This window comes from Mesocricetus auratus, unplaced genomic scaffold, assembly GCF_017639785.1.
Source record: "Mesocricetus auratus isolate SY011 unplaced genomic scaffold, BCM_Maur_2.0 Super-Scaffold_100021, whole genome shotgun sequence".
Lineage (NCBI taxonomy): Eukaryota > Metazoa > Chordata > Mammalia > Rodentia > Cricetidae > Mesocricetus > Mesocricetus auratus.
The window spans coordinates 29,415,045-29,441,438 of NW_024429202.1; the positions used below are offsets into that span (position 1 = coordinate 29,415,045).

The 26,394-nt window shown below is 42.9% G+C and overlaps 1 protein-coding gene across 6 annotated transcripts in view; it reads left to right on the forward strand.

Moving 5' to 3' along the window:
* The window catches only part of Vwa3b (von Willebrand factor A domain containing 3B), a 175,361-nt gene that overhangs the window by 98,525 nt on the left and 50,442 nt on the right, over positions 1-26,394 (forward strand). For 5 of the 6 annotated variants that reach the window (XR_005870130.1, XM_040729482.1, XM_040729485.1 and 2 more), the window contains 5 exons: positions 1,736-1,834; positions 7,877-8,056; positions 16,101-16,234; positions 18,976-19,109; positions 25,837-25,944. Coding sequence is in view for 5 of the 6 variants with exons in the window: in XM_040729482.1 (XP_040585416.1) it covers positions 1,736-1,834; positions 7,877-8,056; positions 16,101-16,234; positions 18,976-19,109; positions 25,837-25,944 (655 nt within the window). In the remaining variant the exon portion in view is untranslated. The remainder of the gene's footprint in view (positions 1-1,735; positions 1,835-7,876; positions 8,057-16,100; positions 16,235-18,975; positions 19,110-25,836; positions 25,945-26,394) is intronic. The other variant, XM_040729483.1, reaches the window with a different exon arrangement.

Sequence of the window (26,394 nt, forward strand, 5' to 3'; positions counted from 1 at the left end):
ACCTGCCCACCCTACGGAAGTTGAAACTCTGGCCTCCACTCGGCTCAGGAGCAAGTACGCCGCTCAGGTGCACAACCTCAGAGTACCCTCCCTGGATTTGAATTGAGAGACAGTGACTCCAGATGGTGGGTCTACCAGCGAGCATCCTGACAGCAGTGGCACATGCAGACTTGTCAAGCTTCTTGGGTGGCAGAGGCAGTGGGCTGCTGGTCCATCTCATGGCTGACAGTTCCTGGTTTGGTGTGGCTAACCACAGCATCTGGTGCCCTGGTGGTATTGCAGTGGGGCCCCTGCCAGGCGGGCTTGCAGCAGGACTTGGGTCCCTGCTCCATGGTGTGAGGTCCCAAGCTAGGTTTTCCTGCCAAATGGCAACACTGTAAGCCATCCAGATGCCCTTTGCATAAATTCCTGCTTGCTTGGGTCAATCACTGTTGCTTTTCTTGCTCACTCCAGTTGAATTGATACCCTGGTTCTGAGATGAGGGAGGACTTAAGTAGGCTTTGGAAATCTTGAAGTCCTGTGTGTCTTACTGACAGAGATTATATCTTGGTAAGGCTCATTTTTGTATGTTAAATAAAGTGCATTCTAGTGAGTCTAATTTATCTGATTTCACCCCATTCTGTACCAATACATGAGATTTTCTAATTTATAATTGTTTGATATGTTTGGTGACATTGTTAAAAACCTATCATTATTTCTCCTTGACATGCAATATGTATATTCTTTCTATTTTATACAAAGAATTGTGGATGGTGTTATGATTAATGTCATATGTGAGAGAGAAAATAAGCCATCATTTGTTCTCTTTGATTGATTATGGTTTTAATTTATACAGTTAGCCCTCAGTAGCTATGGGAAAATGGTCCTAGGATCACCCCCTTCCCCCATGGATACCCAAACTGACAGATGTTGCTTATATAAAATGGAACATGTTTGCATATGAGCTATGCATATCATTGTATATCTTTTCAGTTACCAAGTTATGTATATGTACATAATATAAATGAAACTATACTTACGATAGTATAGTGCATACTTACTATATTGGGGGGGACAACTTTTTTGATATTCAGTATCTGTGTAATTTTCTTCCTAAATATTTTAACTTGTTCGATTGAATCCCAAGAATATGGAACCCATAGATCCAGGTTGCACGCTATGTCTGTTTATTTCATCATACACAAAACAGAACATCATGACCCCATGCCATAAGACCCAATAATATGCCATGTATTTTAAGGTCAGTTCTCCACCCTAGTCTTTGTAGGTTTATGCTGGAAACATTCATGTGTTCATCATTAGGCCATCAATAAGACCACACTCGAGTTTGCCAAGTACTGGGTGGCATGAATAAATCCTGAGTTGAAACAAACATGATCCCAACTGGGATGCATTCAGGCTGCTTGATTCAGCCCTGCTGACAGCAAAGCCATCCTTAACTGAGTGAGCATCTCACACAAAAACACAGATGAAATTGCTTGAAGACCTCAGTTGTCAAGGCAGGAAACCCACAGCCTTGACTTATAGCAGACCTTGGACTACCTGGCTAGAGACCCTGATGGCACACCTGGAGATTTGGTTTCTTGGAATAGCTGGTCCTAAATCATTTTCTCAATGAAATTTTGTTTCTTATTTCAGAAGCCGCCCCCCCCACCTCCCCGCACGCCATTGAGCAGAGAATATATTTCACTTGCTTGTGCAATCTCCTTTGGTTGTCTCTTTTCTTCCCCCATAGGTTGGAAGTTCCACAAATACCCTGAACGCCCTGAAAATTGCTTTTGCTGATAAAGAAACGCAAGCCATCTACCTTTTGACAGATGGGAGACCCGATCAGGTACTCACTACAACTGCTAGAAAGACAAGTTCAAGAATGTCCTGAAAGGGAATGCTGAGAGGGGTACTGAGACTTTCACAGGGGACATCACAGAGAAGCTGACCTTGGTGACTCAGACCTGTCATTCCACTTACATGAGAGGCTGAGGCAGGAGGATGGCAAGTTCAATAGCTACTTGGTTATAGAATGAGTTCAAGGCTACATAAGCAACTTAGCAAGGACCCCATGTCAAAATTTTGTTTTGAAAAACTTGAAAAGAGGGTTATAGATATAGCTCAGGGTTGAATATTTGCCTAAGCATTCAGGAGGCTCTGGGTTAAATATCCAGAGTCCCCCACCCCCAGAGGTGTTGAGAGTTATGTCCCTGGCATAGGGGAAACAGAAGTGAAGTAAGAAAAGACACCAAGGAACACCCATGCCTTCTGTAACTCTAAGGAACATTTATGGCCATACTGATGGCAATGAATGTTTTATGCTTAATGTGACCCATATTCACAGGCCTGGAGACCATGCCCAGGGAGGGAGACGCCTGCCTTCCATTGTACATGGCTTATGTTTTATGACAAGCTAGGACCATGGAGATTGCTCTCAATTTCTTTCCTTTGAGGACTCAATCTAAACATGTCACTGGGCAACATCCTTGGTTCTATCCCCAATTTTAGCTTTACCCTCCCTTAAACAAAAAGCATGCCTTTCAACTGAAATGCTCTTGGCTTTGTTTAGTCTGCCTGGAAAATATTTGAGAAGTTTCAGAAGAGTCTGTTCTGTTTCTTGTGAATGAAAGACGAGGACTCCAGGCATTAAGTAAATACGAGGATTTTCCAGGCCAGCACAATGTAAATTGACTGCTAAAGTGAATTAGTATCAACATGTATCCTGCCTCAGAAGATGTTTATATGTGTAGACTGCCTATTCTAAAATACCCTGTGTCAAACGGCTCAAGGATTAAATACTGAAGCCACCGGATTTTATCACTGCATTAGACTCATGGCAGAGTAGTGGTGCTCTAGTGAAATTTAATTTGGAATGCTTTCCCTGTCAACTTCACTGGGCTTTCTATTCAGAAGCAGTCTGTGACTCTCTTGTGTGTCCTAGGTGGTGCCAAGCTTTGAGTGATCCTTGCCTTAGGGGAGTTTACCTTTACGGAATGTGCTAGATGTATACAGTTCATTTTGATACAATCCAGGGGCTGAGATTGTCTGGTCTATGTCTAGCAGCACAGAGGGATGGATTTAGCTATAAAAGATGGACAGAAAACCAGGGAGGGTCCCCTAGTAGACATATGTACTGTATCTGGAAAGGAGAGAGAGCTTTCTGAACAGGGAAGACCAAATTGTCCTGGGTGGTGGATACAGAAGAGCGGGCTTATGGGCAGGAGGGTCACACCCAGAGAAACAGGCAGGGCTTGGGGGAAATGTGCAATGGATGTAAGGCGAGGAAGTGTGAGGAGGGGCTGCTGTGCAGGTTAGAAGGGTGGGCGTCACCACAGTGGGGACCTCTCGTAAGAACAGAACTTGCCGCCCCTCCATAGCTTGGAAACATGATGCCCTGATAGTGCCAGGGACAAGCTGTACCAGAGCTTCTGCTGGGGCCTCGACAAGGGCCTGGAAGCAGTATCACCTGGGGAGGGAGAGGGTTCCTTCAGAGTCAACAGGGCTTGGTACCCAGCTTGGGATCAGGCAGTGGGGGGGAGAGGAGAAGGCAGGAGGAGGGTAGAAAGTGGTTAACTGTTTTCTGACTCACTATGATATTAGCAACCCAAGTGGAATTTCAATTAGGAGCAAACAGGTCTGGGGTGCTGGTGAGCAGATTATTTGTATGCTTGGGCTACATGGATGTCCAGATGCCCCAAGAAATATGAGGGTGGTTCAGTGGCTCAGGGTTGCCCACAGCATAACCTTCCAAGGATCTAAAATCTCACATCAGTATATCCAAAACACATTCTCGTAGCTTTCTGAGGATCAGTAGCTTTCCTGAGAGAGACTTTGATTCATTTAAACACGAAACACTGAGGAGTGAGGTGACAGCTGGAGTTCGAAGAATGACAGTTGCCCAAAACATGATTTATAAATGCTTCAAAAAAGTGTTTGGTGTTCATGTTTACTCTTTCACATGTGGGTCTCTTTGTGTTGTCTTGAAGATCCTGTCAACAAAGCAAATGGATACCAGATATTTGTGTTCTGTGTAAAATATATTAACAAGTCCCACCCAGCCTCTTTTTAGGAGTGAAAACAAGTTCAAGCCTACACGTGGCTCAGGTGCCCTGAGCTCTCTCAGGACATTCTTCATATAAGTTGAGATGGAAGAAGGGAGGATCCCTTGGGGGTGGAAATGGGGTGGAGTCGTTTGTTTGTCAGTTTTCACTACCTTTGAGGAAGCTCACTGTGTAAGGCCGGTGTGACTCAAAATACGGGGCAGTGTATTTCCTTCTTGGATGGACATGTGGACCATCTAGATCCACCGACATCTGCTTACTGTCTGTTGCATGGTCAGGCCAGCATTAGAAGGTGACACATGTCTTTAAAACTCATCATGTTACAAGAATTCTAGAAACACCAGTCTTCATTATGGGTGAAGTCTAGTCCAACTTTGACTATGGTTATTTTAGGACTCCTTCAAAGTCTTTACAAATGGAGTTGATGAATATTTTTGCATCCTTCTAAATTGAGAATAGCAGATAGATCCTAGCATGAGCCCTGTGAAGTCTAGGGGATGGGAAGTCACAGATGAGGAGCCTGTCTAGTTAGACCTTAAGGTAGCAAGGAAATCCAGTTTCCCGCTTTCCCATGGCTCTGGGTTGATGATGGAGAGCTCACTGCACACCTTGCTGCTCAGTCTCCTCTAGGGGACTGAAGAGAGCTGGCAGCCTCTGTGAGGAGCATAGGAGAGAGTCCCTGGGCTGAGAAAAGCTTCCTCACTGTTTCACAGGAGTGTGAGAGGCGATGGCTCCTCCCCTCCATGGCCCAGAGGAACCTGTCAGTAAGCCTCTGTGAAGAATCAGAGTGAGCCAGGCTGCTGTGAGGAGCAGTTGATGTTGACCTTTGGAGTGTTCCTCTTCAGTGCCCCCAGGCTGTAAACCAGCTGCAGCAGTCTTCAGCAGGCAGAAGATAGGAATGGCTATTGCATTGCATGGAGCTTGCTTTCCAGTCTAGGGCACGCCTTCCCTCTTCCCCAGCTCTCTAATGCCACAGGGGGTGCTGGAACACCGTGCAAGCTTAGCATTATGGAGCAGGGGTTGGGAACAGTGGTGGGCTTACTATGTTGCTCCTAATGTGCACTTTAGTTGGATAGAGTAATGGAAGTAGCTTAGAGATGGAAACCTGGGTTAGAAACTGACCCAACACTGTCCATCAGAGCATCCTTGGGCAACTGGAGTTTCCTTATCTGTGGTTTAAGGCTAATCCTCCTTCCTCCCAGGGTTGCTCTGAGGAAATAAATGAAATATTTCCATAAATGACGTCCATAAATATCAAGTGAGTACCAGAGCTTCTCTTCTCTCCTGAAGCTACGATGGTGAGCAAGATGGACAAGGTACTGGCCTCCAGGGAAGCTTTTAGTGGAATGAGAGGCAGTGAGCAAATGAATTCATGATGTAATATAGCTAACAAAGTAGAGACACCAGCTATGGTTCCCAGCATGCAGTTGGAATTATAGCACTGTTGTTTTCCTTCCCCTTGCAAGTATCTCAGCTGTAAGTTAATGTAAGAGTGGTGCCTTGACAACACCATTCATTTGATGACCAGAGTGAGGGTCTGTCTTTTGTCTGGCTTGTTGAGTCGAGGAGCAGAGGCTGTATGGTCCTAGTAAGAAATGAAACCTGAATACTTCCTTCAGAAGAGTAGCCCAAGCACAGCACTTACCTAGTATCTAGTAAGCGCTTAGAAAGGGGAGCTGATCTGGAAGCCGGCAGGGATGGCATGTGGACTGAGGTTTCTGTCCCTCCCTGTCCTGTAGTCATTATTCAGTTCCAAATAAACACACAGAGGCTTACATTAATTATAAACTGTTTGGCTGATGACTCAGGCTTCTTATTGGCTAGCTTTTTCTCTCTTTCTTAATTATTAACCTATTTCTATTAATCTGTGTATCTCCATGCGGTCATGGCTTACTGGAGAATGACTCTGTGTCCTACCTTCCTGGTAGCTACACAGCATCTCCTTGATTCTGCCTGCTACCTTTCTCTGTCCCTGTTCGGATTTCCTGCCTGGTTAAATCCTGCCTGTCCATTGACCAAAACAGCTTTATTCATCAACCAATAAGAGAAACGTATTTTCACAGCATGCAGAAGGACATCCCCCAACAATGGCACATTTCTCTCAGGCCTTGTAGGTCACAAGAGAAATAGGGGGCAGCTTGTTGGTTATGTTGAATTGATGTTTGGCTAGTAAAGCAGCTGATGGTCAGAGTAAACATGTTTATGAGTAGTGTAGACTCAAGGCTAGAGCTAAACAGACTGGGGTGTGTCTGAGCGATGGCTTACACAAGCTCAGTCTCTGGGGACCTTCTGAACAGCAGCCTCTTCAGGGAAGGCCAGTCGGCTATGAATACAGTCCCCTCTCATTCATCACCCCTTCCCCAGGGATCGTGGGAAAGCAGATGAGGCAAGGTCAAAGGACAAAGGGCAGGAACCACAGGTAGACGATGGAGCCAGTGAGATGGATAATCAAAGAGGAACTTCTTACCGAGGGTACAGAGGGTCCTGGGACAGCTGGGGACAGTTTCTGCAGGTACTAGTTGGGCTGTCATGGGGAGGAAGATGGCAGAGGAATTCTTTCTTGGGAGGCAAGCAACGGTACTGCAAGTTGATCCTCACCGAGAGATGATCTTTGTCACACTCCGGGGGAGTAAATCATCTGCCAGTGTTCCTAGAACTGGAGTGTGGGTGTGCTGTCTACCTTTATCACCCGAGAACTTGGTGACACGGGGAAGCTTAATCGTACAGAACCTCGGTTTCTCCACCACTAAATGGAGGGAATGGCCGGGGAAAGACAGGATAGCAGGCAAATGACAGACAACTAAGAGCTGCATATGCAGGGATGAGAAACCCAGCTGTAGCTGTCCTAGTTATGCAACGACCCACGCGTGTGTCCCAGAATGCAGGCTTTCTCTTGTCTTCACACTCCACCATCTTTGAATATGATTTCTGTCCTCATGGTCGCAGCACAGCTGCTACTGCTGCGGGAGGAAGAGCCACTTCCCAGGGATGGGGAAGGATGTTAGACTCTTGTCTGTCTTCATATGGAGAAAGGGAATCTCTCCCTGAGAACTTCTAGATCTCGTGTGTCAGAATTGGGTAGTTTGGCCACTCGTAACTGTGAATGGTAAATTGTACTGTGTTATCACTGATGATTTTTGTGCTTTGTTTTTTTTTTAAACTGAGAATATTACTGTCATAAAAAAATAAACCTAGTGTTTTGTAGTTTAAAAAGACAAGAAGAATGGATAGTAGCTGGGACAGCCAGCATTCCTTCCAGAACCACCCCACAAGATGCTTAAAGGGATTAACTAAAGAGGAACAAGGAACTTAAGCCCTTAATGAAATACCCAGTGCATGGAAAGACTTTCAACAAACAGTTCTCTTTTTCTCTCCCTCTATCTCTGAGAAGCAACTTGCTTACATGGCAAAAGCAGAACTTACTCTCTTGATAGAGATGTTTAGAAGTCAAATTGGGAAGCCAGGCACCCACTCTGTGGGATCCCAGTGGCCAGGATCCTTTACCTAGTCCAGACCACAGCACAGCTGGCATGGCTTCTACGCTGCAAGTTGAGGTGATTCTGTTAGACAAACCTTTTTCCTAACTTCCTTTTCCTACCACAGTGTGAATTTCAGAGGGAGAAAACCATGGCCTTTGGGGTCCCTGTGCTCTTTGGTAGGTGATTTGCATATTGAAGTGAACTAACACATAGACAAAAAGTCACGCACTGTATGCACAATTCCTATCTCAGAATTTGACTGCCTATGGCAAATATGAAGAATTTGTCACATGATACCATTTTCTTTCTTTTTTTACCCTCCCCCATTTCTCTTATTTATCATTTCAGCCACCGGAAATGGTGATGGACCACGTCAAACTCTTTCAGAATATTCCTATCTACGCCATCTCCTTCAATTACAATGATGAGGTTGCAAATGAGTTCTTGAAGGAGCTTGCTTCTTTGACTGGAGGAGATTTCCGTGCTTATAATTTTGGCTGCAAGGATCCCATTCTTCAGGATATTCAGGTGGGAATTTGATGCACTGAACAAGATGGTTCATTCATCTATTCGAGTGTTACAAGTCTCAGATCGGGCCAGCACCTGAGTTGGGAAAACTGCAGCCATATACAAAAGTATATAAGCAGCCAATACACTAATGATGCACCAGTATTTCTCCAAAAGTGGCCCAAGGATCTCAGGACACTTATGACATTTGGACCTTATGGTAAAAGGTACAAGCCAGGAAGTCCTATAAATATAATGGCCCAAGGATCTTAATAAATTTTGTTTTCTTCTACTTTTTGTGATAGGAAGCCTTATATAGACACAAAAATATAAAATTACATGGATCCAATTTAACCACCACTTAGTTCAATAATTAGGAACATTTTGTCAAAATTCAGAGGTCTGTTTTTTAAAAAAGGGATCCTAGGGATCCATATGTAAAGAGTGTTTTATTTTTAATTTTTCAAAAAATATATTGTTTTGTTACCTAATGTGTATAGGTGTTTGCCTGCACATATATCTGTATGCCTCACACATGCCTGGTGCCTAAGGAGGCCAGGAGAGAGCTTCAGATGCCCTGGAATTACAGATGGTTGCAAGTCACCATGTGACTGCTAAGAATCAAACCTGGGTCCTTTGTGAGAACAACCAGTACTCTTAACTCCTGGGCCAATTCTCCAGACCATACATATAATGGCTTTTAACTTCTGCTGTATAAACACATATGTATGAGAAACATTCAAAAAATAATCACAGATGCTAAATAGCTGTCTCCTAATTTCTAAGGGGATGTAACCATGTGACCATCTAATAAAACACTTCACTCAGATGGGCAAAGCGGGGGAAGTAAATGAAAGTATTCCCTAATCCTCAAAGAGCTCTGCTAAAGGAATGTAGGATTGTTGCTTTTTTGCCTTCTTGTATACTCAGGAAGAGACTTTAAACTGTAGCAGGGAGTTATAAGCACAAATCAGAAGCTGAGCAATGCTTAGACTGAGAAGACTACTCGAGTCTGTGAACTAAACTCGGCAGAGGATCAGAGGGAACTGTGCTGTGCTGAGACCACCCAAGGCAGGGAATCAATAGTAATGGCTTGGTCAGTGAGAATGGGAAACCTCGTCCTCCTTTGGGTCTTTTGTAGAACACACAGAATTGTCATGCTTCCATAGTGGAAATCTTAAGGATAAGGCTTGAGAGAATGAAACTATTTCCAAGTAACTCAACCATATGCATGTAATGATAAGAAAATAAAAATGTCTACATTGTCTGGAAACCAATCAGATGTTACCAGGTATGTTGGACAGCAGGGAAACATCTACCCATAATGAAAGGGAAAAAAGCTCTGTAGCTGGTTTTAAGGTGTGTGTGTGTGTGTGTGTGTGTGTGTGTGTGTGTGTGTGTGAAGCTGTGCTAATGAAGACAACATGGCTTTGGTGGGAGATAGCTACACAGACCATTGGAACAACCGTCCACAACACTCCTGACTGCTTCTAGACAATCCAGAGAAGGAAAGATCACCTTTCCAGCAACAACTGGAACAACTGGCCACCCACAGGCAAAATGATGAACCTCAGCCTAAATCTGGCCTTCATGCACGTATAGATCATGCACACGCAGAGTGGATCATGAGCTTGAATATAAAACACAAAATCATAAATGTTCTAGAAAGAAGCTAGGCCTCTGGCACAGGACTGAAATCACAGTTACACAGAAGGTTGAACCAAGGGGATCAGAAGTTCCAGATTTGCCTGGGTTGTATTAATCCAGGGCCAGTGTGCTGGCTAGTTTGTATTTTTTTTTATGTCAACTCCCCACAATCCAGAGTCAGGACCCCTTGACGCAGAGGGAGCCTTCATTGAGGGATTGCCTCCATCAGACTGGCTTGCAGGCAAGTCTGAGAGCATTTTCCTGATCAATGATTGATGTGAGAGGGTCCAGCTCACCATGGGCAGTGCTACATCTCGGCAGGTGGACCTGGGGCACATAAGAAAGCAGGCTGAAGGAGTCAGAGGGAGCAAGCCAGTAAGCAGCACTCCTCCATGGCCTCTGCTTCACTTCCTGCCTCCAGGTTCCTGCTTGAGTTCCTGCCCTGACTGCCTTCAGTGAAGGACAGTGACCCGTACAATCTGACCCAAGTTGCTTTTAGTCAGAAGGTTTTATCACAGCAACAGAAAGCACACTAGAATAGCCAGCCTGGGAAATGTAGTGAAACCTTTAAGAAAAGCTTAAAGAGGGTCAGGGGAGATATAGGTCAGTGGTATAGCACTTGTCTAGCATGGACAGTATCCTGGGTTCAATCCCCAGGGCCATAAGAACAAAGTCCACTTAGAAAACCTGCAGACACATGCAACCATTCCGCTGAAGAGGTCCCATGGATGTGCTGAATAAGCACATGAGAGGGGGCTGGGTACCACCAGCCTTAAACACAAGCTGAATTCCAGGCGTTGTCACTCCATGTCCATCAGAATGGCGGAGGAAACGTCACTAACACATTGTTGGCTGGAGTACAAAATACAGACATGCTGAAAAGCAGGCTGGTCATTTCTATAAAAGCAAAATATTTAATTACCATATGACCTGGCCCTTGGTCTACTGGGCATGCATTTCAGAGAATGAAAGCTTATATTCATATAAAGTATAAGTAGCCCTCTATCTATCAAAAATGATTGAGCTCATAGTTAAGTGGTTTCCTCACAGGTGACTCCAGCCCCAGATGGCCTCACTGCTGAATTGTACCAAATACTTAAGATGAAAGTGGTATCAGTTCTAGGGCTGAAGGTATAGCTCAATGGAAGAACATTTGCTTAGCACATGCAAGGGTTTGATCCTCTGTCGTGAAAAGAAAGTTGATCTTTGTAGGTAGAGTCTTCTAGAACTTTGAAAAGAGGGGGCACTTTTCTACTCCTCCTATAAGACAAACACTGACTTGATATAGAAATCTAACTAGAATGTAATATTCCTCAGGTATAAATATGCAAAAATCACCAACAAAATTTAACAAATAAAATACATGAAACATCTGACATACCCTGACTATGTTGGATTTAGTGCAGAATGCTAGTTTAACATTTAAAAAATCAACATATAGCTCACTATATCAGCACACTTATTTTTGTTTTTCTTGTTTTATGTGGATGAGCATTTTGCCTGCATGTGTATCACATGCATAACTAGTGTCCTTGGAGGCCAGAGGAGGACATTGGGTCCCCTGTAACTAGATCACAGATGTTTGCTCCTCTGGGAGAGCAGCCAGTGCTCTTAACTTCTGAGCCATCTCTCCAGACAAATATTGTTATTTTTACTTATCCTTTGGAAATCTCATACATGTACACATCCTCCACCATTCCCTTTGAACTCTCTTAGGAGCCACCAACACATGTCTCTCATGACTTCATGTCTTTAAAAAAATATTAATAGCTTCCTGAGTCCAATCAGTGCTGACCATGTGTGAATGGGTATGAGTCATCAACTGGGTCATAAGCAGCTGTCAATAACCAATAGTTTCCCAGCTTATTAAAGACAAAACAAAACTTAAGGCTGGAGAGATGGCCTGGTGATTGAGAATACTTGTTCCTCTTCCAGAGGACTCAGGTTCATTTCCCAGCACCCACATAGCAACTGACAACCAACTGTAACTCCAGGATCACACACCCTCTTCTGGCTTCCACAGGTTCCAGGCATGTGGTGCACAGACATACATGCAGGTAAAACGCTCATGAACATAAAATTAAATACATCTTTTAAAAATATAGCCATTTCAATTGATTCATACATTAAAACTTTTTACCAAATTCAATGCATACTTTTGTAATAATAAAATCCTCAAATACCAGGCAAGGTACAAGGATGCTTGCTCTCGCCACTTTACCGCATCAGAAGCATAAGAAGTGAAGGGCACCAGATGGCAGGAGTCTATGTTTATTTTCATTCAGCAGCATCATCTATTAGAAGATACCATGGAATACACAAAGGAATTACTGGAACTAATTATTTAAGTTAGCTAGATGACAAGTCATAAGAGTAAATGTGCAAAAAAACAATTTTGTGTCTACCTTCTAGCAAAGGATAATAGATATATATATTATTTTTAAATTTAAATTAGAAACAAGGTTGCTTCACATGTCAATTCCAGGTCCCTCTCCATTTCCCTCCCCTTCTCACGTGCCCTCCCACCAACCCCCCAATATCCCCTCATTTCCCCAGGGAGAGTGAGGCCCTACATGGGGGTGTCCATAGTCTGTCATTTCATACAGGGCAGGGCCTAGACCTTCCCCCAAGAGTTCAGGGTGAGAGTACATATCTCACTGTTGGATGGGAGTCCAAAGTCCATTTGTATATCCGGGATAAATACTGATCTACTACCCAAGGCTCAATAGATTACCTAGGCCTCCTCACTGACACCCACATTCAGGGTGTCTTGATCAGTCCCGTTCTGTATCCCACTTTTTAATTGGATCCTTTGGTGTTTTGGAGACTTGCTTCTTGAGTTCTTTGTAAATTTTGGACATCAGCCCCCTGTCAGATATGGAGTTAGTGAATATCTTTTCCCATTCTGTGGGCTGCCTTTTTGTCTTGCTGGCTGTGTCCTTTGCCTTACAGAAGCTTCTCAGTTTCAGGAGGTCCCATTTATTAATTGTTGATCTCACTGTCTGTGCTACTGGTGTTATGTCCAGGAAGCTGTCTCCTGTACCAATTCGTTCAAAAATACCACCCACTTTCTCTTCTAAGAGGTGGATTTATGTTGAGGTCTTTGATCCATTTGGACTTAAGTTTTGTGCATGGCGATAGACATGGATCAATCTGCATTCTTCTACATGCCAGCATCCAGTTATGCCAGCACCATTTGTTGAAGATGCTTTCTTTTTTCCATTGTATATTTTTAGCTTCTCTGTCAAAGATCAGATGTTCATACATGTGTGGGTTAATATCAAGGTTTTCAATTTGATTCCATTGGTCTACCTGTCTATTTTTGTGCCAATACAGATAAGCAATTTAAATAGACCTATAACCCCTATGGAAATAGAAGCAGTCATCAAAAGTCTCCCAACCAAAAAAAGCCCAGGTCCAGATGGCCTCCGTGCAGAATTCTACCAGAAATTCAAAGAACAGCGTATACCAATTCTTCTCAAAGTATTCCATGCAATAGAAGCAGAAGGGTCATTGCCAAACTCTTTCTACAAGGCTTCGATAACCTTGACCCCCAAGCCACACAAAGACACAACTAAGAAAGAGAACTTCAGACCAATATCCCTCATGAACATTGATGCAAAAATACTCAATAAAATACTGGCAAATCAAGTCCAAGAACACATCAAAACAATTATTCACCATGATATCAAGTAGGTATCATCCCAGGGATGCAGGGATAATGGTTCAACATACAAAAATCCATCAATGTAATCTATCATATAAACAAGCTGTAAAAACAAAGTCACATGATCATCTCACTAGATGCTGAGAAAGCCTTTGACAAAATCCAACACCTCTTCATGATAAAGGTCTTGGAGAGATATGGGATAACAGGAGCATACCTAAACATAATAAAAGCTATATACAGCAAACCAACAGCCAACATCAAACTAAATGGACAGAAACACAACGTAATTCCGCTAAAATCAAGAACAAGACAAAGCTGTCCACTCTCTCCATACCTTTTCAATATTGTACTTGAAGTTCTAGCCAGAGCCATACAACAACAAAAGGAGATCAAGGGGATACAAATTGGAAAGGAAGAGGTCAAACTTTCACTATTTGCAGATGATATGATAGTTTACATAAATGACCCAAAGAACTCTACCAGGGAACTCTTACAGCTGATTAACACCTTCAGCAAAGAGGCAGGCTACAAGATCAACTCAAGAAAATCAGTAGTCCTACTATATACAGATGATAAAAGGGCTGAGAAAGAAATCAGAGAAACATCACCCTTTACAATTGCCACAAACAACATAAAATACCTTGGGGTAATGCTAGCCAAACAAGTGAAAGACCTGTATCGCAAGAACTTTGAGTCTTTAAAGAAAGAAATTAAAGAAGCCCTCAGAAAATGAAAGATCTCCCATGCTCTTGGATAGGTAAGATCAATGTAGTAAAAATGGCAATCCTGCTAAAAGCAATCTACAGATTCAATGCAATCCCCATTAAAATACTAGCACAATTCTTCACAGACCTTGAAAGAACAATAATCAATTTTGTATGGAAAAACAAAAGACCCAGGATCACCAAAACAACCCTGTTCAACAAGGCAATGTCCGGAGGCATCACCATCTCTGACTTCAAGCTCTATTATAGAGCTATAGTCCTGAAAATAGACATTTTAAATAAACTCCCTGACAACAGCATCAGAAATAAAAAGAAGAAGAAAACTATGTGGGGATACATCTGCCAAAAGACATGAAAGGTCTTTGCATGGACCACAGTGAAACACGGCTGAGAGGTGCAGTCAGTGTTTGTCGGAGGACTTGACAGTGGGAAGCTGTCCATTCTCTTCCAACGGAGCTGTCATTCAGTAAGATCCCAGTCAAAATTCAAGCAGGATTTTAGTAAAAACCAACCAACTTGGCCTTGGATGGTAGGTCAGTGGGTAAGAGCCCTTGCTCTGCAACTGTGATGACCTGAGTTTGAATCCCCAACACCCATGTGGAAAAGCCAGGTGTGGCCGCAGGTGCCTATAACTCTGGCATCATAGGCAGAGACAGGTGGATCCTGAGAGTTTGCTGACCTTCAGCATAACTGAAATGTGAAGTCCCTGGTCCACCGAGAGCCTTGTGTTCAAGGCAGAAGACAGGACCCCGTTTGTTTACGTCTGCACATTCACATGCCCACACACATACACATGCATACAGGTGCACACACCCACATACCAGCAAACTGGAAAGGCCAAGGATTAGCATACCAACATAACTTTCATGAAGAACAAAAGTGGAGGACAGGGTCTCCCTATGTAGTCCAGGCTGGTCTCAAACTCTTGGTTCTCTTACCTTGGCCTCCCAAGGGCTGAGATTGCAGGTACCTGCCACAATGCCTATCTCAAAACTCAATAATGAGGAAACTCAAAATATGAGCCAAACTTTTGAACAGACATTTTTGTCAGAAAAGAATATGAATGGGACCAGATCAAGGGGGTATACACCTGTAATCCCACTGCTGAAAATGCAAAGTCAGGGGGACCATGAGTTCAAGGCTAACCTAGGATATATAGCAAGACCCTGTTTTAGGGTAAAACAAAACATTAGCAGAAGAATGTGTATATGGTAAATAACACGAAAGGATGCACATCCTGGTTAGCAATGAGAAATCCACATTAAAGCCACAAATAGACACTATTATGTGAGTGTTAGAATGGCGGCCAGCTATGCTCTATATTTGCAAGGATGTGGAGTGTCTGGGATCATACGTTACTGGCAGGATTATAAATTCAACAACCATTTTGAAAAACAGTGATGTCACCATCCGCATGAGCTAGTTATCCAAGATTCCTGTTTACCAAAAATAATTAAAAGCTTATGTCCACCCAAATGACTCACGCACAAGTGTTCATTGCTTTATCTGCAACAGCCCAAGCCTGGAAAGAGCTCAGCTGCCCATGAACAAGTGACTGGATACATTTTTATATTTATTATTACAGTAGAAAGCTATTTAACAGTAAAATGAGTGAATGGTGGGTTCACACTGCGGTATGAGTGAATTTCAAAATAATTACGAGTGCAGGAAGCTCCAGAGGATTCCAGCATTTGTTGTATGATTCCATTTGTAGAGAATTCAAACTGATGTGTAATGACAGAATGTGTTGAATAATTGCCTGATAACCAGGGAGAGGGAAGGAGACCAGATTTACAAGTGGGGGCGGGGGTGCCTTGGGGAGGTGGTGGCTATGGTTACTACTTTTGTCATAAGAACGTCCCAAGTGTGTGAAGTCCCTTTATTGTATGTGCTACAGACATTCAGGCTGGTTGGGCACGGGATGGTGAGAGAAGTCCATGAGATTCTTTAGGCTTCTCTGCTTGGCCCCCATTCAGGGCGTTTCCCCTCTCCTGGGAGCTCCTGACTGTCCTTCTCATTTCAGCAGGATGAAGACGTGAACCTTTTGATTCTGGAAATGCAGCAGGGCTACAGCTACCTGGAGAAGATGCAGGAGCTGTACTCCGAGTCCTTAGTCATGGACTGGTGGTACAATGGCGAAAAGGAAGGGGACAGCAAGTGAGCTGCCAAACCACCTGCCTGGCTGCCTGGGTCCTCTCCCCTGCTCCCAAGCCCCTCCCACCCCACTCCCTCCCTGCTCCCTCTGCTCCCCTAGCCCCCCCTCTACCCTTCAACTCTCCCCTGCTTGTCCTGCTCCCTCCCTGCTCCCTCTGCTCCCCTAGCCCCCCCTCTACCCTTCAACTCTCCCCTGCTTGTCCTGCTCCCTCCCTACTCCCTCTGCTCCCCCAGCTCCCCCTCTACCCTTCAACTCTCCCCTCCCCACCCGCACTCCCTCCTGCTCCCTCTGCTCCCCCAGCCCTCCCTCTACCCTTCAACTCTCCCCTCCCCACCCGCACTCCCTCCTACTCCCTCTGCTCCCCCAGCCCTCCCTCTACCCTTCAAGTCTCCCTTGCCTGTCCTGCTCCCTCCTGCTCTCTCTGTTTCCTCTCCCCTGTCTCCCCTCCATCTGCCCCCCCCATTCTCCCCTTTCTGAAGGGCCTTGGCAAATCTATTGAGAGAAGCTTGCAGTCTGGTCATGTTAGGGTATTTTATAGAAAGAAGGTGGCCTGGTAACAGTGGCCTTGAGGTCACAGATACACTCTGTTTTCTCTATCCAGTATAGAAAGCCCCACCCCGGGGCAGAAAGGGGTGACAGGGCAGAGAGGGGTGACTGGGCAGTGAGGAGTGGGTGCCTGAGGTGGAGACTTAGCCTGGGGTCTGGGCTTCATTCTGTGAAGCATCGATAGGCACTTAGCTTCCTCTTACACCTTTCTGTGACCGAATCTGTTTCCTTATCAGGGCTGTGGTGGCAGGTCAGGCAGAGACCCTTCTTCAGTCTTTCTCCAGCTTGTATGGCACTTCTCATTTGTGGTGGTTCCAAAAAAAAACACTCAGGAAATGTGTCAAATCTTATTAAAGTGATCTAAGGTTGTTTGTACAGATATTCATGCCCATCCTGCCAAAATAGCTAAAAGGGAGATAGCAAATGGAAAGATTGAAAATAGTTATTAAGCAGAATTTTTTATTCATCTAAACAAAGTCTTCCTATTAACAAATTAAGCATTAACACAGATACCAAATTAGGAGAAAAAGAGGCCTGTCCTACAGTGAGTTGTCTCAGGAGGAAATTTTGCAGTGTTTTCTTTTGAGAATTTGGAGAAGCACAAATGTGTTTCTAAACTTCGCAAATAAACTGAAAATAAAATAAGTAAACATCACTTGAGTATAAGCTAGCTTTTCCATTCTTTCAGCCAGCACCTTGACTGCCTTCCTTGTTTAAACAAAGGAAATCTTAGACAAAATGACCAGCTGTTGCTTAGAACTTGGTCTGTTGTCTCGACTGTTATCTGACTGAGCAGTGAAGGCGATGTTGTTTTGTGTTTTCCGTTTCCAGGGCTGGGAGGACCACGTGCTGGGTTACAGACTTGTTACTATTGCAAGTGTCGCACTTTGGATAAGTTGCTTATCTCAAGGAGCCTCCGTTTTCCCATCTGTAATGCGGGAAGGGCTGGTGATAGGTGGTTGAGTGGATATGTGTGTGGCTCACAGTAGAGACTCCGACTTAACAGAGAAAACAGCAGAAAGCAAGGCTCAGCCTGCAGACTACCTCACTTCTCAGTTTAGTTAACGGCATTAGGAAAGCAATTTCTCCCACTTAGCTATTATCAACAACAGACTACTGTTTTGAAGTTTTCCATTAGAGATAAAAATGTAACAGCCTCCAAATCTTTTTCTTTTTTTAATGTACTGAGGACAAGCGCAGCACCAGGAGAAGTGGATCCTGGTCCATCCTGTTGTGGGATGGACACTCAGTGTGGATGAAGTTACACCAAGAGCAGACCATAGGGTGGGCTCACACAGCTGTCCTGTGGCTGCTGTTTTCAGAGCCCAGAGACAGAAATGTCTGGATGAGACTTGAACATTTCTGGATCCCTCCTGGTCCCAGAGATTCTCTACAATCATTTGCTGCCCTCTTTGCCAGTCTGGGAAGTCTAATCTTTTACAAGAGCTTGCTAAATGGCACCGGTTAGAGAACTGGGTTTCCAGAATGCTGGCATGCTGCCTCTCATTGGTCCTCACAGCAGCCCCCATGTGGTCAGTGCACAGATGAAGCTCCAGGGCTATAGATGACAAAACTGAAGAAGCTTAGCTTGGATTGAGTGACTTGAGTGAGGGAGTGAAGTCACACATCTGTGATAGCAGGCACACTACCTGACTCAAGGACTAGACCTGACGCTCTCCTATGTCATCCTGACGCTCTCCTATGTCATCCTGACACTCTCCTGTGTCCATCCTGATGCTCTCCTGTGTCCATCCTGATGCTCTCCTGTGTCATCCTGATGCTCTCCTATGTCATCCTGATGCTCTCCTATGTCATCCTGATGCTCTCCTACGTCCGTCCTGACGCTCTCCTATGTCTGTCCTGATGCTTTCCTATGTCTATCCTGATGCTCTCCTATGTCTGTCCTGACGCTTTCCTATGCCCGTGTACTGAGGCACATTATGCTTAATTTGATAATAGGAAGACTGAGTCTTGATGAACAGGAAGGTTGGATTAATGCATGTATTTTAGTCTGCCCATTTTGCTGACTCTCTTATTTAAAAAAGGATTTCCTGCTGAGAAGATAGCCTGGGCATGCCCACTTCTTTCAGTCTTCAGTGTTCAATGTAAGTGTATTAATCCACTTATCTTCCTTCTTAATGGACACTTTTTTTCACCCTCCTTTTTATTGGTCTACTTTAAAATCTGAACCAAACAGGCATCAAAAGGAAATCTCCTCCATGGTTTCAACCTCAGAAAAATATGCAAATTTTCAATTGGATGCTGACTCCGTGGCTGTTTCACCCCCAAATGTGGATGGAAAGACACAGAAAAAGAAAATCCTCCATGCAGGTACCTGTGCACAGAATGGCGTGGCTCGTGGCTGGTTTTCCTTCAGTGAGATGGACTAAAACCAAACCCACATGGGATTTCTTTTAAGACCCTAATATAAGCCTCTGTTTCTTTATTTGGGTGTCTTGCTCATTCCTGGCAAGACTACCACCTCTGAGCTACCCTCAATTTCTTATGCGTGTTTTATTCAATGAAATTTCTATTAAGACAATTTGCATGATATCACAGCATTACCCTGTGGACATCCCCCCCCCCCCGGCATGGTAACATCTTACAGAATAATATTATGACACCACATTCAGAATATTGACATTGGTAAAGCCCAAAGATTTTATTTAGATTTGTCCCAGCTTTTCTTGTCTGTGTTTTTATCATATGTGTAGGGATGCAGGGAAATTCCATCACCTTGAGGGCTCTATAGGTTGCCCCTGTACAGTCACACCCATACATCCTACAAACCTCGGCCTTTAGGAATCACTATGTTTTCTTTCTAAAATGTTACATTTCAAAAATTCTGTTTTAGGAACAGAATCACAAAATTGACTATTTTCTCACTTAGCATGATTTTCTCTAAATCCATAGACGATTATACATGTGTTAACAGCTCATTCCTTTTTATTGATGAGTAGTATTCCTGGTAATATGTATACCACATTTGGTTTAACCATGTACCTATTGATTAATCCAAATTACTCCTAAAATTTAGTCTATTATAAATAAAGCAGAATATGAGTATTTATGTACAGAGTCATTGTATGCACAAGCTTTTATTTATTTAGGATAGATAGCCAATAATGCAATTGCCAAATCCCATGGTAATTTAACATTTCACTGTGAAGAAAATGACCAAACAGTTTTCCCAAAGCAACTGTTGTCATTTTGCCTGAGTGAGTGAACAGTTATTCTACATTTTCAATCATATAATGTTTTGCTGCGATTTTTAAGATCTGTCTCTCTGATGGTCATGTGTTCGAGCACAGTGATTTTTAATTTGTATTTCCATAGTTGCTAATGGTGTTGACTGTCTTCATGCATTTCCTTGCTACTGTTGTTGCTTGCCAACTGGTGATCATCTCTAGTGAGATGTCTGTGCATTTGTGCTGTGAATATTAAATGAATGCTTTGGGTTTCAATGGTGAGTTTTAAGAGTTCTCAAATGTTCTAGGCACTAGGACTCAGATGAGTCATTTGAAAGTTTTTCTCTCCATTTGTGACTTGTGTTTTCATCCACAGTAGAGTTCTTCATCAAGCAGAGGATTTTACTGTATCTTGCTTGGACCCTTCTTGGTGTCAGATGTAAATACTAGTTTTATGTCTTGAAGATTTTTTCTTTGTCTAGAAATTTCATTAGCTGTAGGAAGAAGCCTCTCTGATGATGGCCAAATAAAGCACTGCTCTATGAGTATAGCAGTGTATTATTAGGAGTCATTATATCACTATAGTTTCTTTTTTTACACCACTAGTATTTGGCTTTACCATAAGTCCCTGGCCTATCTAGTCTCAGGTTCTTGGTTACTCAAGCGGTGTCAGGTATGGGTATGATTTCACCGAGTGGGCCTTAAAACACTATTGATGTGTTACTCACATGAGCTTTGTACCACCATTGCCCTAGCATATCTTGTAGGCGGGACATGATTGCAGATAAAGGGTTGTGTCTTTATATTTCTCTTTTGAGAACATACAGAGTACATTCCTATTCCAAAGATGCTGGAACGTAGGAATGAAGGCTCTGTGTAGGTACCAGTTCAACATCTCCATCTTCAATGAGTTGTATAGATGTTGTCTTCAGCAATGGGGCCCTGTTGTCAGTTTGTAGAGATCAACCTATAGTCTTGGCAACAGCCTGGGTTATTTGGATTTCCATGGGATCCCTTTGGCAACGACTCAATTAGATATACCCAATCCTGATACTGGAAACTTTATTTGGTGACAAGAGATGGCCAGTTGAGACTCTGTCTCCCACATTACTTGGCAATTTCATTTAGATTGAAATCTTAATTTATATTCACATAGTATATATCTTAGGAAGTTTCTACTGTACTAGGTTTTCATATTACCCCTCAAATACCCCTTAATTTTAGCTGTATCTCCCTGTACTCACTCCTACAACAGCGATAAAAAACAATACTTTGGGGCTGGAGAGATAGTTTAGTGTTCAAGAGCAGTTGTTCTTGCAGAGTTATTCAGCACCCACATGGAAACCTACGCTGTATAACTCCAGTTACAGTGGATATGACATCTGCTTCTGGCCTTTGCAGTGTAATACATATATACAGAAAAAGTATTAGTATACACAAAATAAAAACAAATCTTTTTAGAAAACCCATTACTTCATTTTGTTAATTTTACACATTTGTAAAGATGGGGGGGACATGTTTAATGTGCACTGAATCTATTTTCAGTTTTCGGTTCCATTGTTCCATTTCTCTTCCCTTTGCCAATACCATTTGGTGTTGATTGATGTGATATCAACATCACAAATGGTGATTTCTTTTATGTTTTTATTCTAAAGAATATTTTAATTATTCTAGGCCTTGATGTGTTTGTGTGAACTTTAGAATTCACTTGTCCATTTCTATTATAAAACTCTCTGGGATTTATTAGTAATTGCATTAAATGTCTGATTTTGTTTGGCAGATCACCCAACTCACAAGTATGGGATTTCTCTCTGCTCATTTGAGTCTTCTTTGATGTCTGACAGTAGCATTTTGTAATTTCCAGCATGTTCCATAAAAATACAGTAGCTACTTTTGTTGAATCTGTAGCTGGGTACTTTGCTGCAATCAGTAGTATGAAGAGCTCTACTCTGGGTAGATTTCTTGTCATGTTCTATATGATCACACTGTATAAGTAGGGACACTTTTGAATTTCTTGTCTCCATCCTTTCTGGCTTTATTTCACCTTCTTGCCTCATTTCAGTAGCTAGAATCTCTAGTACCATGTTTAATAAAGGTAACAGTGGTCATCATTTTCTTTCTCCCATATTGGGGGCAAAAAATTTTTCACAATTAAATAAGATTTCAGCTGTGCAGATTTTCATCTATTCTTTATAAAGCTGAGAACGTGCTCCACTTAACTTTCTGGAAGGTTTTTATTTTTCATCATGAATTCATCATGAATAGGTGCTGGATTTTGTTAGGCACATTTTCTACATCACTTGATATCAGATTTTTCTTCTTTGGTCTATTGATGGGATGGATTGTATTATTTATTTTGAAATACTCAATCAGCCTTCTATATTTTTTCTAGTTTGCTTTCTGTTGCTGTGATTAAACACTCTGACCAGAAACAACTTTGGAGAGGAAAGGGTTTATTTCATTTTATAGTCTACCACTGAGGGAGTCAAGATAAGAATTCCAGCAGGAACTTGAGGCAAACCCTTGGAAGAGCACTGCTTGCTGCTTTTCCAGGCCCATTATTTACTAGCCTTCTCATACAGCCCATGGTCAACTGCACAGGGAATGGTGCCACCCACAGTGGACCAGGTCCTTTTACACCAACCAACAATCAAACACCCCCCGCCCTGGGCCAATCTTATCTGAGCAATCCTTCAGTTGAGATTCCCTTTTGCAGTGACTCTAGGCCGCATCAAGTTGTCGGTTCAGGCTAACTAAGACAACACCTTAAATATTTCCTAAACGGTCTGTGTATGATGATTGTAATCTATCACTTTAGTTGCTAATATATTTTGAGGGCTTTCACAAAAGTTACTGCTTTGCAGTTTTCTTTCTTTTAAAGTACTGTTTGCCAAGTTTTTGTGTTATGCTAACACCATCCTCATCAAATGGGTTAAGTTTTTCTCCTCCTCCTTTCTTGGAAGTGATGCAATTTCTGCGGGTTGTATAAAACTATCGTGGAGCCAATTGGGCCCAGAAATCTCTGAAAAGAGATATTCGTCCTGAGTTTGATTTCTCGTGGTTCTAAGAGATCCTTATCATCTATTCATCTTGTCTGGTTTTTGGAAATTCATGATTTCTGGTTTGTTTGTTTGTTTTGAGAACATGGTCATTATCTTTCTAAATTCTTACCTTTTAAAGCAAGTTGTTCATTGTATTCCTTTATTGACTTTCAGTTGCTGCAAGACCTATCCTTATGTCCCGGTGTCTTTTGACGTTATGATTTGTGCCTGTCTTTTATTCAATCTTGTTAGGGAGTTTGTCAGTTTCATTTTCTGTTTATTTAATTCATCAATTTTTTATGAACAGTGTCTTTGAAATTCTCATCAAATAATCTTAATTTCTGATTTTCGTTGATGACATGTTATTGCCTTTTGTTATTCAAGGTATGTTTTTCTTCTTGACAGAAGAGTAAAGTTTTGAAAAATATTTTTATTGTGTGTGTATATACATGTGTGTTGTGTGTATAGTGATGTGTATGTATGCTGTATGCGTACATGTGTTATGTATGTAGTGTGTGTGTGTGTGTGTGTGTGTGTGTGTATGTGCATGTGTATGTACTGGGTATACTTGCATGAGTTCAGGTAACTGCAGAGGCCAGAAGAGGGTGTCAGATCCTCTGGGGCTAGAGTTTATGAGCTGTTGTGAGCCATCTGACATGGGTGCTAAGAACTGAGCTTGGTCTTCTGCAGGAGCATCATGGGCTTTTCAATGCTACTGATCCATCTCTACAGCTCCAAGTGATGTTTTAAAATTGTACCCTGAGCACTCTACTGTGTTAGAGACACTGGATCCTACTGAGATCTTTTTATTTTGCCACTGTGTTTCTTAGACATGTTGACTCTGGCCTGTTTTTGTGGGCTGTGGTTCCAATGATTTAGAAACTCTGCATTTGTGATAGATTTATGTGGCTCTGCTGGTCCTGCTTGAGGTTGCAGCATCGGGCTCCTCCGACCAGATTGCTAAGTGCATGTTAGGAGCAGAGTGACTTCTTCCAGTGCTGTCACTTGGTGTCTCATGTGTCTAGGCGAGAAAAGGCAATCAACCCTTAAGCCTCATGCATATCCTGTCTACTTGATTTTGATGACACTGTCCAGAGGGAAATATCTTAGGCTGATGGAAACAAACAGGCTCCATTTCCCTCCCTGGGCGTGTCTTTTCGCCATCCTGACTCTGGTGAGCCTGACTTTAGCTAGACCTGCAGTTTCATCCTTCTTCTAAGTGTCTTAATGACTGTTGTCCCCCTCATCACATCACTTAGATTTTGGATCCTGGCTATCAGCAGGCAGCCATTACTAAATTTAATTTTACCCTAATGTCCAATGTAGACGTGAGTAGACGGTGTGGGGAGCAGTTGCACCATTGCCAAGTACAGGTTTTCACATACCTCTCCTCTGTGCTTCATTGATCTCTTGCCCACAGACATCATTCCCAAGAAAAGAAAATGTGTCTTTTTAAAAATCTCCTGGCTAAAGAAGCAGCAGCCAAGAAAGCTCCACCTCAAGTTACTTAGAAACCAATGAACTGCATATGGCAAACTCCCTTATCCAGTCACGGAAACCCACTTGGGGTTACTATAGTGTGCAAAAGGAGAGGAAAGAAACTGAGCACCTAAAGATTTCCCGCTAGTATTCATTCTGGCTGTCCTGTGGGGGAAGAGCCAGTCTGTTGTTGAGAACACAGCAGGATTCACTCACCAGTGTCTACTTGAAGTTGTGGTGTTTGTGTCCCTGGCTTGTAAAGAGCACAGAACACTCATGTACCACCAATGTGTTGTTTGTGTTATCAAGTGTGGAAAGTAATAAAAATGCCCTGTCATAGACTCACTATTCCTTAAAGCACGCAAGTAAATGCCAATATTTGATAAATGTCGTCCGTTAGTAGCAAAGACCGACAAAGGTTACAGGGCAATGTAAGTTGCCTGGCAGCAACTGTGGTAGGCAGGATTTGTAAAGTGACCTATCAGAGATGACTTGCCCTACACCACACCACTCTTATAATTATGGATTATTTTTGCTAACCTAAACACAAACTTATCCAGGTGGGTTTAGTATAACCACACAAAATCCCTTTAAATGGGAGCTTTCTGTAGCTGGTGGCAGAAGAGAAAGTCTAGGAGACCTGAACCATGAAAGGAATTTAATGCATCATGACTGACCTAAATATGGGGACATACACACACGCTATGTGAATAGTGCCTCAAGGAGCTGAGAAAGACCCCTTGCCTGTAAGGAAACATGGGCCCCAGCTCTACAACTGCAAGAAACTGTACCCTCCTCTCTTCCCTCTCTCTCCCCTTCCTCCTCTTTTTCTCCCTCCTCCCCCTCCTCTAATCTGGATGAATTTGCTTGCAAATTCCTATTCAGTAGGGGCACAGCTTGAATTGAACTGAAGAATGCAATCAGTATGGCAGACCATCCTCTGAAAAAATTGAAAACAAAAGTTATATTCTTTTTTTAAGTGTGTTTGTGTGTGTGTGTGTGTGTGTGTGTGTGTGTGTGTGTAAACTTATGGAGGAGATGGAGATGGGTCACCTTTGGGTGTTTTTCCTTACCTGTCTTCCACCTTGATTTTTTTGAGACAGGGTTTTCATTGGCCTGGATCTCTCCAGCCAGCTAGACTGGTGAATCAGCCTAAGGAGCTGCCACCTCCACACCTGGCTTTTTGCTTTCAAATGGTTTCTGGGGATCAAACCCAGGTTTTTGTAAGAGTATAGCAAGACCTTTCTTGACTGAGCCTAAAGCTATATTAATCTAATAAGGTAGTTCCACCTAGTCAAACTTCTCCTTCCATCCCCAATTCCTATAACCCTCTCTTTGTGGTATCAACAGAAGCGACGAAAACCAGCCTGCTCAGAAGCCTCCTAGCCAAGAGCTGCAGTGACATGAAGGACAGCTCCAACTCCAGCAGCTGCGTTACTACCGCTCTGAGTGACAGAGGCAAGCATAAGAGGAGCCTACCCCAGGAAACCCCTTTCCTCTTCTTTCTGCCCATGGTCTATGCCTGAAAGACATGGGTGGGATAGGTTGGGGGGAGTAAAACAAAAAAGTCACACTTAAAATGTTGCAGATTCCTCCTTCAAAGGCTCCCTTGAAAATCAGATGCACCTACTTTAGTGCACTGGGCTTTCCTAGGGCTAGATTGGTGCTACTTGTGCCTGGGTGTTTGGCACACTCATGGCTCACTTGGCTGCCATGTCGGTAGAAATGTCTGTCACTCTGTGCTTTAACTCTGAAACTCTTGCCACACAGCCAGCCCCTTTCTGGTTCCAATTGTCAAACTTGTAAGCACGAGGAAGGTATAACCTGTCCACTCAGTGGCTAATTGTAAGATGATTTTTCTTGAATTGAACAAATTGAATCCTAAGTGTGCTCTCTACATTTAATGAC